Genomic DNA, 13,762 nt, shown 5'->3' on the forward strand with positions numbered 1-13,762 from the left:
TTAAATCCTTAAGCTTAACACGTTTATGTTTTCTTTTTATTTTATAAATATGATTATATCAAAGAACATTAGAACAATTAATCAGGACTGTGAAGTAAATCTAAATTCTCTAATGGAGAAAGTGCATGAAATAAAATGTAATTTAGCACCAATTAGCTGTGAATTTATTTCTAAGCATGCAGTTGCATGAAACTACTCTAGAAAATCCAACTGTGTTCTTTCCAGCTTTGTTTACCATGCACTTCTGAGCATATGTTGAACATAGCTCACTTCAGTGATGGAAAATTTTATCTGCCTGACTAGTGGCCTGGTAAAACTTTTACATGTTAATCACGAGAAGCAGAAAAAGAGGTTAACTGGGGAGCAAAAGCACATTAGCAAAACTGTAACAACCATAGGTAACAACACCATATGATCACATCGCTTTCTTGAACACAGCTGGTTACCACAGGTAACAAAAAACTGACATAAAATGTACTTCAAGAACTTAGCCTGCCTCTTAGAAAAATATGGATCTACTTTCTTTTAGGACGCCAATATTTACAGAGTGATTACTGGAGGTGTTGAGAGGCAGAACTACACAGTAATTTAGAGATCACAGCACTGTAATCCCAAGACCTTTAAATTCTAGAGTGGCCCTAGAATAAAAAATGAAGATTTACCGTAAGTGTCTCAAAATAGTGGTACAACTACAATCAATATCAGGTGTGTAAACATGTTATTCTTTGGGTCAGAAGTCACACTTCAAAGAGCTGTAACTCTCATCTCTTCAAGAGCTGATGATTCGGACATGAGATTAGTCAGTGTAAAAGTAATTGAGAGAAGAGAACTCATTGATCAGACTGCTTAAATAAAGGGTGCAGCTTTATAGCCAAAGATTTTACTACTAGTAAAGCATGGGAAGGTTAACAACAATGATGTACATAAACAATCAAGCCATGCAGGAGATAAAAGACAGACATATGAATGGAATCAAAATGTTATATTTCAATTCCATTAATCTATATATAAACCAGTCTGACTCCTGTAATCCCAGGTGTACTGGGTATGGCTGGGATGGAGGCAGTTTTCTTCACAGCTGCCTGTTCTTCCAGTTGTGACTAAGTGTTGATACCACACCAGTGTTTTAGCAATCGCTGAGCCGTGCTTGTACAGCACCAAGGCCTTCTCTGTTCCTCATGCTGCAGCCCCCTGCCCTGTCCTGGCTTCCCCCTGCCCCCAAGTAGGCCATGAGAGGAAAAAGGTGGAACAGGTGACCCCAACTGACCAAAGGGACCATTCCATATTGTATAGCATCATACTCAGAAATAAAACTGGAGGTAGTCTACAATGTACAATTTTGTAAGACACTATTTGAAAGAGGCATGGAATAAACTAAAGAAAATAGCTACAGATCTCATTTGCAGTCTGCAATCTACCCTCAAAGAAAATTAGGACAGACTAACAGTTGTTTTTTCTTAAAGGAGATATCCACTTAATTTTTCTAAGACTTTACCCATTTACTAAGATTTTATTGCTAGTCATATTCCTTTTAATATGTGAGCATTATGTCAAGATTTACAGAGTTACATCTGGTGCCACTTTGACACTTTGAGGAGTTGACAGCCCTCATCTTTATTATTATCCTCAGAAAACTACTATGGGCATGTTTCAACCCCTAAATGCTGTTTAACTGAGGCAGAAGTTAGCACTGGCTAGAATTCTAAATGTTCAGAATATATCTACCTTTTCAATTACATACAAAATAACACCACAATAATCGATATACTATACTAATATATTAGATGTAGTAGGGCAGATAAAGTTCTCCTTTTTTCTTTAACCAAACTTTTCTAGACAGATGTGTCATATGGCATATTTCTGTTATCCACAGAATACGAATCTAACAATTCAAGAAATACAACTTTAAAAGAAACTTGCATTAGCATCAACAACAGACCAACCCTATGAAAATCACTGAGAGCTGCAAAAGCAGCACTAATAGTAGTGGCCAGTGCAAAAGAAACAGAAGTAATTTTAAGGTCTAAAGTTCTCTAAGGTTTGAAAGGGTGTCTAAACTTTATACGATATGGAAAATTTCTCAAATGACATGATGCCTTAACACCCATCTATTAGGCTGACAGCAAAATGTATGAAACTTATGTGGGATATTTTAGATAAAGATTGTACCACGGGCAGCAATAATGAACTAGCAAGGAACAGCAAAAATGCTGTAGATGCCTTTCTAGCTCTAGTTTTTTATTCCTGAGCTTTAACTCTTTAGATATCCACCTCTTTCATATTGCAACATTCATCAAAGAGACTCTATATTCTGAAAATTTTGGAAAACAGTGCATTTTGTCAAAAAATAACATCTAATAAGAACCCCCTCACACATTTCAAAAACAGATAGGTAAGTCAGATAAGTAACAAGATACATGTTTAAAAAGTCAGGTGCTTAAGCACAGGAGCAAATTTCCATCACTTGCAGTCATTAAGTGAAAATAACTTTCTAAAGGACATTCTTTCTCCAAGCCAAGTATGGTCTAAATGCCAGAATGACTGGTGACAGTATCTGTGATTCCAACTGATAATTATACTGTGCTTTTCTAGGTGGTAGAAAACCTATGGATGTTTTAGCACTGGCTGTACCATTTTTTGTAATGATGAAGTCTGCAACAAACACAGATTTTTTTTTCTTGAGGTACTTCATATTTCTGTTCAAGACAGTCAAGATAGAAAGAGGAGGTGCAGGCAAACAGTATGACTTGAAAAACCTCCAAGTCTTACCTGCACTATTAAATGTCATAGTAAGCTACAAGAAGAAATTGGCATCAATATTTCAGATAGCTGTAACTCTTTCCAGAATATATCACACATCCATCCTTTATGATGCAAACTTTAAGAGGAAAAGTCTAGAAGTCTAAAATGGCACAAAGATTTCTTACATAATGAAGTACTGAAAAATAAGTTGAAGTGAAAATTTATCTCATAAACAAATCTCATAATAACAGTGTCTCTGGGGCAAACCCAACAGGTTCAGGCAGGGGACCAGAGGACTGCACTTATTCCAGAAGCCAAGAGAGGTCTGACCTATTCTTTAGTTTCAGTCTTCATATTAAGAAGAAAAGTCAAACAGTGAAAAACAGCTACAGCTATAGTGCAGTGTAGAAGTATGTACACAGCCTTTCTATATAGTAAAAGCCAGGAGAATCATCTGTCTGTGCAACTTAGATGCTCTGTGGATGGGAATCAGGGGAAAAAATCCTATCTGGTTTGAGGAATTATATATGAAATAATAATAAAAAAAATCTGGTTTGAGCAGTGGCAGCTGAAGAAGAAATTCAGAGGAACTTATGTCCATAACAAAGACAGGGAAATAAAGCAGCAACGAGATTTGGATGAGAGAATCCTCTAGTGCAGAGATGGCTGTGTGGCACAGAAAAGAGAAGTCACACTGGTACGGGACCAGGATGATCCATTTCAGAAGTAATACAGAGAGTCTCTAGTTCATTTCTGTTGATCCTTCAGGATGAGTTTTGCAGTATGTACACACAAAATATCCTGGCAATAGGTTTCCTGCCTTTAAAGATTCACAGCAAACTCTACCATGAAATTTAAAAAGCACAGAAAATCATAAGCAGATAAATGTTTTGAAATATAAGGTAAGTAACACTGAAAAATCAATTTGTTGCCAAGATGAAGAACTTGCTATGACTTCCTTGAATAAACAACTTCAAAAAGTAATGGCAACATGCAGATAGTGAGGGAGATGCCTCTGAACCCTGCTCTGCCTGACCAGAACCTGCTGTAGCTATTTCAAGTTTGTGTGCACAGATTTCCTTTCCATGGGATCTGATACTGCTCTGGACCTCCTCCCAAACATAATCAAGGCATGACCAAGGCACATATGCAGATTTCCAAGCTGGGAGATGAGCTTGGATCTCTCAGTCATGGTGGCCATCTTGAGCTTAAGAACTCACTCCAGAAGGAAGATAAGCCAATATAGAAACCTGAACTGGCTGATGCAATGTTCAGTTCTTTGTCAAAGAGTTTCAGGGGTGATCCACAGAGAAGCTTCTGTGTAAAAGGAAACAACAAGAAAAGAAACACAGACCTCTTAAAATTTGAAAAAAACTCCAAAACAAACCACTGATTTTGGCAGCAGAAAAAGTCAGCGTTTTCAAAATCTGCTGAAGACTTTATAGCAACCTTTTCCATGGATTACATGGAACAGATTTAATCCATCTGCTTTGTTGCAGACTTATTTGGTCAGTGTTGTTCACTTCTGTAGTATATGCTTTCTCTCATATTTATGTCTCCTTCCACATAATGTCCTGTAACTCCCCCATTCTCATCTCTAATTCTCCTACTGTCTATTCTTTTTACCTCTTGTCAGAAGTGACAGTGGGCTACTGGTGTAAATCAGCTCAAATTAAGATATTTATGGTCCCCCAGATCTGCCAGCACTTCACTCTTCCTGCAGCTCTTCTTTTGCCCAGTTCTTTTTAGCCTCTGGGTTTAATCTGCAATCAGCTCCCTTGAGCCAGAGGAATCTGTGCATATAAATATCCCACCACCTTCTACACATGCCCAAATCTTGGGCCAGATCCATCCAAATCTTGTGGAAACAAGCTCTTTACAAACCTGTTACAGACAGTCTAGTTTGTCTGCATAAAGTCCATTGTTTTAAACAAAAAAACATCCACTGCAGCCCAAATCTTGACAGAGGCATAACCAACAAACAGGTAAGATTGATTTCTACTGTCCTGTTTGAGAGAAATATAAATACTGAGAAATAATTTGTAAAATCAACCACTTTTAGCATTTTCTTAAGACATTTCATAGTATATTCTAAACATTGCAAAAATAACATGTAATTGCTAACACCTAAGTTACATATTTCTTTTTCATCTTTTTTAACATTATCATAAAAACATACTTGTGTATGTTTGACATGGGTGTTGGATTTCTTAGCTAGTGGAGCAGCTGCTTTATTTTTACCTCATCATTCGTCCCTTCGGAAAGCAAAGTAGTGGCAGGAAATACTTTGATTCAAGCACAACTCATACTTTGGCTGTGACCCACCCAAGCCTGTATTCAGACCAGAATTTCCCAAGATGAGCAGGACTCAGGCACAAAGGTTAGAAAAAGTTAATCAGTACTCGTGATGTTTATGCAGCATAGTATTTTGATTGTAACATTAAAAGGGTGGGGTGTTTTTTAAATTTTTTTTCTCTACAAGCTTCATTTGCATTTTGATATAATTTCTACTTTCAGCTAAAAGGAAAAAAAAAATTAGACTTTCTGGCAATGTGGCCTTGACAGAGACATAACAGACTACAGTTTTCACTTTGTGGGACAGCCTTAGATACCTGTTTTTTGAGCTCACCGATTCTCTGGTATCAGCACAGGCATAGAGAATTCATTGGAGGTCAAATTCATGGGAGGTGAGCATGGTATGTCTGCCCCTAAAAGCCTGCCCTACAATAGGAATAACTTTCTGACATGGGACTGATTGGAAATAGAACACAGCTCATTCTTCAGAATCTCTCTGCATACAAAAAATAGTTTCTGACTATAATCACTTTCAACTATTCCTAAGCCCACACCTAGGAAACATTCTTCACAGCTGCCAAGGACTGGGGCTGCATTACACAGAAGCATGTGCTGTGCAGAACTCAAGAACAGTTTAGCAAAAATCTTAAGTCTTTGTGCAAACTTTAACTCAATCAAGCACCTTCTGAGCCATGTAAAATACTACTATTAGCCCTGTTAAATCCAGTATATTGCATTTCAATAGGAGCATGAAAAATCACAAGAGAACCCATTTTGAGATTCTAAAGAGGAGCATCAGATAGCGTGGAGATATTTGAGAAACAACCTTTTTGCATGCTAACACTGTTAAATAAAACCTATATACTGATATGGAGTATATTGAGGGAAAAGGCAGTATCAACAGTTGCCAAACATTTGTAAGAAATTATATAAATATTTACCTTTTGTGGGAGAGTTAAAATTCTCTTGTTCTTCAATGAATTAAATGCACGGAATGATGGAAACAGAAAAAGAAATCAGCAAATTTAAAGTTAGATAAAGAAATGTGTTACATGTGACAATGGCGTGTACAGTAGGTAGTACTCCAGCATATGTAAAAGTAATGTAGAAAATTAAAGTGATAAACCATGACAAATAATAAAGCCTATGACTTTTTCTTTAAAATTAACAAGAACAATGATGTTACAGAGAACCAGATTGTGGAGTCTTTAAGTATTCTGCTAGAGAAATATCATGATATCCAAATTTATGAATGACATAAAAATCTTAAAATTGTTTTAAATATCACTCTTACTTCTGAACCACACAGCACGATTTTAGATTCTGAAGCCTCTTCTGCAATAATGAGTGTTAAAAATTTATTTTCTATTAACTGAAATCTATCTATAATACTCAATAACCACTGGACTATTAAAAATACGTTTTTAAGGAAAACATAAAAGATTATGAGGCTTGAACTCATTTGCAGAAGTTAGCAGTGCTAAGAAGAATACTCTCCAGCATCAGTAAAGATTCCACAAGCTGCCTCAAAATACGCAGTGCCACCTAATAATTTAAAAATAAAACCAGAAATATGGAGACAAAACAAACAACACTGATAGACTGAAATCTAAAACTGAAATGAGTTATTTTTTTTCTTCTGCCACTCAATTTTTATACCAATAGATTTGAAAAAATTTTCTACTGAAAGGTTTTGCTCTTTTACCATTACTACAGCCATACTCTCACAGCAACGACATTTCAATGATCAAGTACACATACAAAGAACTGTTTTCACTAGCACTTCTTTTTTTTTAGGATCTTAAGTCAGTTAAATATAAAAAGATACTTGCAACTCAGTGTATTATTTGACAACATACTGATTTTCTGTACAGAATTCCGATTCTAATTTGTTAAGAAAAAAAACCTGGACACCAAAACACTTTGTTCCTCTGTGACATGACTATCATTGTACAAATATCACACACATGAACTTTATACATGTAATCTCCATTCAGTCCCAGCAGAGTCTTTATGTAGCTTTCCTTCATGTAACAGCAGCACACACATGCACTTCATCTTTCATACAAGCACTGTACAAAACTTGTGCAGCTTTTTGCAACATGAGCTACGATACAGCACTACCTAATGCTGGACACACGTTTGCTTTGCTCAGTGTCACCACATGAGCCCTACTGCTGTCACCAGATGCCACTGGAAACACACACAACCACACTGCTTCAGTCAGGTTTACAGATGCTCTTCACATGGAAACAGACTATTATCACAAACTTTACTCTCATTATATGACTTCTGAAATAGGAAACTACATTGTCAAAGCTATGAAGAAGAAACCATGCTGTGAAGACCCAAATAGAAGCAGATAGAGGGAGTAAGACCTGTTTTGCACGAATTAGCCCTGAAAGATTGTTTCTATACTACAATCATTGCACATTTTTATTGCTGGTTCATAAACTTCAATAGTACTTTTTTTTTGTTGTTATTTACTTGTTAGATTACCTAATATAATCCCTACTAACATCTGCTGGTGTATTCACTTCCTTGATCAATACATCGATCAACCATTATGCAAAAGTGTAGAAACCCACCCTCAAATCATATCCAAGCAAGAATTCCTGTGATGTTTGATAGCTGCAATGACAGAGGACAGACTGGATAAAGATCACAGAGGTATCCTTTATACAAAAGTGTAACTTAAAAACCATGCAACTACATCACAAAGTTCTTATAGAAACAGCTGAAAAGCAAAGTCAATGCAGAATTCCCACCCCTCTTCACAATTTGCACAGTTCCACTCAAACATGATGAAAATAAAAAACCAGTGATGCAAATCTCTTATAGCCCAGCACAGAATGACATATTGAGAATATACCATTGTCCTTACCATGGCTTAGAACTTCACTGCTTTAGTCACTGAGCCAAAACATCTTCATAGCATTAGGTCCTTTTATAAAATCATCCATTAATACAAAAAAAAATCAAAACCACTTCTTTAGTAGCATAAATTAGGGAAATGACTGTTAAATTGTGATGTCTTGAAAACACACACAGACACGCCTATAAAGGACTAACTTTCAGTATTGAAACATCTCAAGACCTTTCAATACAACAGCATCTCAATGTGTCTTGCACTCTAAGAAATACTGCTGACAGGGCTGCAAAGGAAATAAATACAGCTATGTCTTCCTTGAATATGACTGTAATAAAAATAAAAATCACATTGCCTAAAAATTACAGAAGCCTACAGTCTTAACTGCAACCACTTTTTAAAGTCTGCATGCTGTCGAATTGCTACTATTTAGTTTAAATTGTCTCAAGTGAAAATAACTATGCCTCTCCTCCACTCTAAAGCTACACAAAGTTGCTCTCCCCTTCAGAACATAATCGCCGAGAAGCCTGTTCTTTTTTTGCTTTTTTTTTGCCAGTGTGAATTATAATGCTGTTTTAAGGTTTTAGTCCTCAAACTTGACCTTTTCCTCTACATTTAAGGTGTTTCCCCATTCCTGATCTGTAGTACCAACTCTATTTCTGCAATGGAATAAGGATCACTACTTTGGTCTTCTCTGTAACAATTACCTCTCTGAGATTTTTCTTTAAAGAAAGTATATCTATTATTATTCAGGACCTTGCAAAACTACCTTATTTTGCCATAAATTGAATTTTTATAATTCTCAGACTGCCAAACAGAGTAGTAAATAAGACAACATCATTTGTTAGAGACAAGGAGACAACCTTTTTTTAGTTCTAAACTTGACAACAAAATGGAATTTCTGAAATACAACCTCAGTAAAGCCTTATTAGCATGGATGTGATCACTTACACAGCTAAAGCTAAAGATAGCTAAAGATTAAAGATTAGTAGTCAAAATGTCACTCTGTTTCTCCACATGAAAACTGCTACTGGTCTCTTGCTCCTTCATTAACTCTCGTTTGTTCCATAATGAGAATTTTAAAGAGTAATAAACTTGCTTCACTGGATTCTTCTATGTCTCCTGAATGTGCAAAAGAGCAAATAAGAAGCCCATTCTTGATATACAAATATGCAATCTTTTTGCAGCAATCACTATGCCTTGTATAACATACTTAAATGCATATATGTATACATTCAGATTCATAGATGTATATATTTTGATGAGTATTTGACCCTCATGAAACAATAGGATTTTTATGGAATGTAAAAAGTACTTTACTATAAAAAATGATACTTTATGGCATACCATACAGGTTTTCCTTGAAACACAAGACATCAGGATGACCATCAAAATATAGGAGGAAAATGCATTTTGAAATATTTCCAATGACATCTGGATATTGCACTAGATTTTGACATCTGTATCTATGGTGACTGTGAATTTAAACCATTAAGGACACACTCCATTTCCAAGCACAATTGATGCAAATCTTTTACAGAACTCAATATGTTTTGGGTTCAATACTACAGTAAGGTCAGATCACTTCTGGTCACTACATTTGACCCTGGTACTCATTTGATAGGCATTATAGAGGTGAAACTAATATTAAAATTTGGTAATGTAAATCAGAGCAAGTACTGTGGTCTTATGGCCTTACTGAATTTAATTTCCTGCAGTAGTATTAAGTTAGACATACTAGCACATGTATTTCAACAGATACTGACAAAATTCTTTAAACACGTATTATAAAACCTATTCAACTTAGTACTCCTCTGCAAATATGTTCTGAGCCTGAATAGAGCATTAAATGTGGGTAAAATAAGAAAACCTCCCTTTCAGAAGCAAAGTCAGTCACTCAGATGAAACCAAAGTACTGTGCAGAGAAGGAAATCTCTTTAACCACTGATTCCACGTGCTGTAGTACAGCCATAGTGACACAGGCGGCACGATTTGTAACAACAGAGCAAACCACGTCGCATCCTATTTGCACATTCTATAAATAAGGCGCAAGCATATTAAGCACAAGTGTAAACAAGAGTTCACTGAAACGGCATCACTTAACAAGTGTTCACAGTATCAACAGCTTTATAAACCTAGAGTACCTTTGGCCTTCTACTCAACTTTCATTTTTTCTTTCCTCTTCTGTACACATCTCATCTCTACTCATTTTCATGGTTAGTTCTACATTCATTTCCAACGCCTTCAACAAAACATAAACTGGTATTTTACTCTCACACACCAGTTACCAAGACCAGCAGAAAGATGACATATGAATGTGCAAAGGAAAGCCAAATTAAAATTAAATTAAAAGCTGATTCATCATTATATATTGTACCAAGTTCTGAAATTGAAGTAGAAATATGGAAGAAAGTTGAAATCCATTACTTATTACATTTCCCTACAAAGCCCCCAACTTGCTAATATGCAGAAATAGAAACTCTGAATGTAGTTTGTAACTAGTTTATAATTCAAACAGTACTAGATTCACTACAAAACAAGAGGACCCGAACACAAAGTTTAAAGTTAATAAAAGCCACTTATATCAGTATATTAGTCATTCAAAATAAAAACATTTATAAAACAGGAGTACATTTTATGTGTGCTAATTGAGGGGTTTGTATGCCATCACAGCTCAAAGCCTTAACATTAATGCAAACTGATTGCAGATTAATGCAAGCCATCATACACGAAAACCTCATTGGTAATCTGTCATGATAAGGTGGTCATGCTCAGCAACTTTATCTGTTCAAGAATGTGATCTGCTAACAGTTCTGTAATGCACTACAATATTTCATCATTATAAGCATTTCTTTAGTTTCCACAAAGAAAACCTTGTAGTATGTGGCAATCTCAGTTGTTGCTTGTAGTCAATGAGAAAACAAGTATTTTTAAACACAGAAGAAAACATGAATGTACAAATACTATCCATTGTGCCACTTCATTTTACCATAACAACTCATTCTCTGTATGCAGTATGTTGCTAGAAAAGGAAACAGTAATGCACATCCTTATTTGATGTTAGGATATAAGAAACATCTTCCATAACAATTGTCTTTTTCAGAAAAGAGCAGCACTCTTTGCCTGATCAGTTTACTCTTAAGCAAGAAAGGGCCGGTGACCTGTGCTCTCACATTTCCCATGGTAATTATTTTCATTCTTTACTCACTGAACTATGAACTCCAGAAGAAAAACAGATCTGTGACATTTATTATTAATCTATGTTAATAATGCACAACAATAAATATAAACCACAAAATAAAAAATTAGTAAGACTGTCAAAATCTTTGACCCTGTTTTTTTTTTTTGTTGATAACATATTAGACATGATGGAAACTACCATGACTCTAACAGAAATTTTAAACATAAAAGGGTACTAGAAAATTAAGGCGATTAAACCACATGTAATAAGCCACCAGTCAAACTTCACCGGATTTCCCCAACTACAAAGATGCTTTCATTCTCTTCTATTGTTTTACTGGTAGAATTATAGCACTGGACATGTAGTTATGCAAGAAGACTTAAGGTAAAGAAAGGTAAGAAATCAAAGAGTTTGAGCTATCACAAGCTCATTATTTGATACCTTGCTCTGTACTGCCACTTCTTACTGGAACTTGCGGTAGCTGTCTTCCCCTACGACTGCTGAAGGAGGTGTCTGCAGGAGGAGACTGCGTGGGACTTCCTTGTTGATGGGTTCTGCAAATGAGATTCAGATAAAAGCAAAATAAGGCAAATGAAGAGATGTTTTACATTTGAATTTTAAATACAATTTAAGTTGCAGGTACTGAAGACGGGTTTGAAAAAGTTTGCATTTGGTCTATGACATATGCACATACTCAGGTCGAGATAGCTAGTCAATTTATAAGGCCTCACATTTAATTACTCTAGCTACCTTCAACTATGGAGAAATTACTTCCTTTTATTTTCTTGTTTGTTTAAGTTATTTATTTATTTGGTTTTGTTCAGGTTTGGGGTTTTTTTTAATTTTGGGGGTTTTTTTGATAAATGAATAGTGAAAAACCATCGAATGAAAAGCAGTTTTTTAAGAACCATTTATGATTATGACTCACAATTTATATATATTCTCCTACACTGGTACAAGGACAATATAAATTGTCACTTTTATGTTTTATTAGATTTAGTATTCCCTTTGTGCTGATGCAATAATTGCACAAGGCCACACAGAATTGGACAGGGACAGAAAGTATCTATTCCCATAGGATAGCCTGTGGTTTTTCCCAGAACTCAAAGAAGGAAAAAGACCTTTAACCTTTGCATTGGGGTGGGGGAAGGGAGGGTGTGTGTGTGTGCAATTAGCTGTGTGTGCATGCAAAACATGCACAAGACTTTTAATATTCATATCTAGGTAAATACCCTAAACCACTTTGGCTGAATTCCTAAACCACTTTGGCTGAATTGCTGAATTCTAGCTAGCACTGTTTCAGAACATCTTGGCTACTTGATGTCTTATTCATAGATACAGTTTTGGAGTGTAACACATCAAACACCTTCGGAACCCTAACATTTAAAATAAGTATGGGCACCTATGATAACTGTGGGGAAAAGGTTTAAGAAAGTAAAACAAAGATGAGAAGCAGCAGATCGCTGAGGAGAGCTTACTGTGAAATGCCCTTGCCAGTTATAGTAATGTCACTCTCACTGTAGTGAATAATCACTGTTTATCAAGTCCCAAGTAGATAATTTTTAATTTAAAGTAGCACATTTGTGCAAGTTCAAAATACTTTTGGCTTTCACTAGGTAGATCAGCTTACTTTCTCTTAGCCTGTAAGATCAGAGTTAGATGTGTGAACAACATGTGATTTTCTGCACAGTGTTTAAGAAAAATACTTTGATAATTTTCTTATGGATACAGAACAAAACACAACAATGGAAGGATGAGACACAGCCAACCTTTTAATTTGCATAACTATTTAAGTTCATCAGCAAGAAGTACCATCTGGATGGTGAAGATAGATGGCATAAAGGATATGGGATAAGTATAAATACCATGAAGAGAGAATAATCTACAGTGCCAGAATGAGTGAATGTGCCATGTATGCTCAGAGAAGTACCACACCACACTGAAACCTTGGAGGCAGAACATGAAAGCTATGCTGGACACATAATAGCAACCTTGTCAGAAGTGGAGAAGGTGGCGCCGAGCCTCCGGATGCTAGGTGATGTACGGGGCATAAGGGTCTGACACTAGCCTGCTCACTCGACCTGGAGCGAGCGTGGTGTTTTCCCCTAATGACTGGCTGCTCAGTCGTTCGTGGGGGTGGAAGTCCCCTTCTAGAAAGACATGGTAGCAGACCCCTAAAACATCAGGGCCAAAAAGAAACTGTTCAGTTGTTAGCTCCAGGCACACCTTCCCAATGCCCCCCTCCACAAAAGAACATTGCAAATCCTGGCTGCGGGACCAGGGTTGAGGTTTCACATGAAAGTTGTTAATTCTGAATGCAAATCCATTTTCAAAATGACAAACTGCAGAACACTCACCACTGCAAATACACATGACCCTAACTGTGGAACTGTTGAACTGCAGTGCTTACAGTGGACAGTTGGCCAAAAACTCTAGCTGCACCCTAAACACAGCAAACACAAACTAACAACATGTATGACAAAAGGACTACCACAGAGTAGGCTATGAATACCTGGGTTTACCACAAAGCATTTCTGTTTCTAAAACATACCTTTTATCTTTATTAAAAATATTAACTGCATTTCAGTTAGTGACCTAAAAAAGGACAATATGGAAGCACACCTGTGATTCCCTTAGTTTCCTTTACAGCTTGAAATAAAAAATCTATTTACGTA

The 13,762-nt window shown here is 36.2% G+C and overlaps 1 protein-coding gene across 49 annotated transcripts in view; it reads right to left on the bottom strand.

Annotated features, from left to right (window-relative positions):
• The window catches only part of RIMS1 (regulating synaptic membrane exocytosis 1), a 316,584-nt gene that overhangs the window by 74,591 nt on the left and 228,231 nt on the right, over nucleotides 1-13,762 (bottom strand). For 19 of the 49 annotated variants that reach the window (XM_039568325.1, XM_039568320.1, XM_039568317.1 and 16 more), the window contains 3 exons: nucleotides 13,079-13,261; nucleotides 11,529-11,641; nucleotides 5,979-6,008 (listed from right to left, as the gene is read on the bottom strand). In XM_039568325.1, the coding sequence (XP_039424259.1) occupies nucleotides 5,979-6,008; nucleotides 11,529-11,641; nucleotides 13,079-13,261 (326 nt within the window). Of the gene's footprint in view, nucleotides 1-4,689; nucleotides 4,749-5,978; nucleotides 6,009-11,528; nucleotides 11,642-13,078; nucleotides 13,262-13,762 lie in introns of those variants that run through there. The other 30 variants (XM_039568346.1, XM_039568330.1, XM_039568341.1 and 27 more) reach the window with 4 other exon arrangements.

The sequence above is a fragment of the Corvus cornix genome, chromosome 3 (assembly GCF_000738735.6).
Source record: "Corvus cornix cornix isolate S_Up_H32 chromosome 3, ASM73873v5, whole genome shotgun sequence".
Classification (NCBI taxonomy): domain Eukaryota; kingdom Metazoa; phylum Chordata; class Aves; order Passeriformes; family Corvidae; genus Corvus; species Corvus cornix.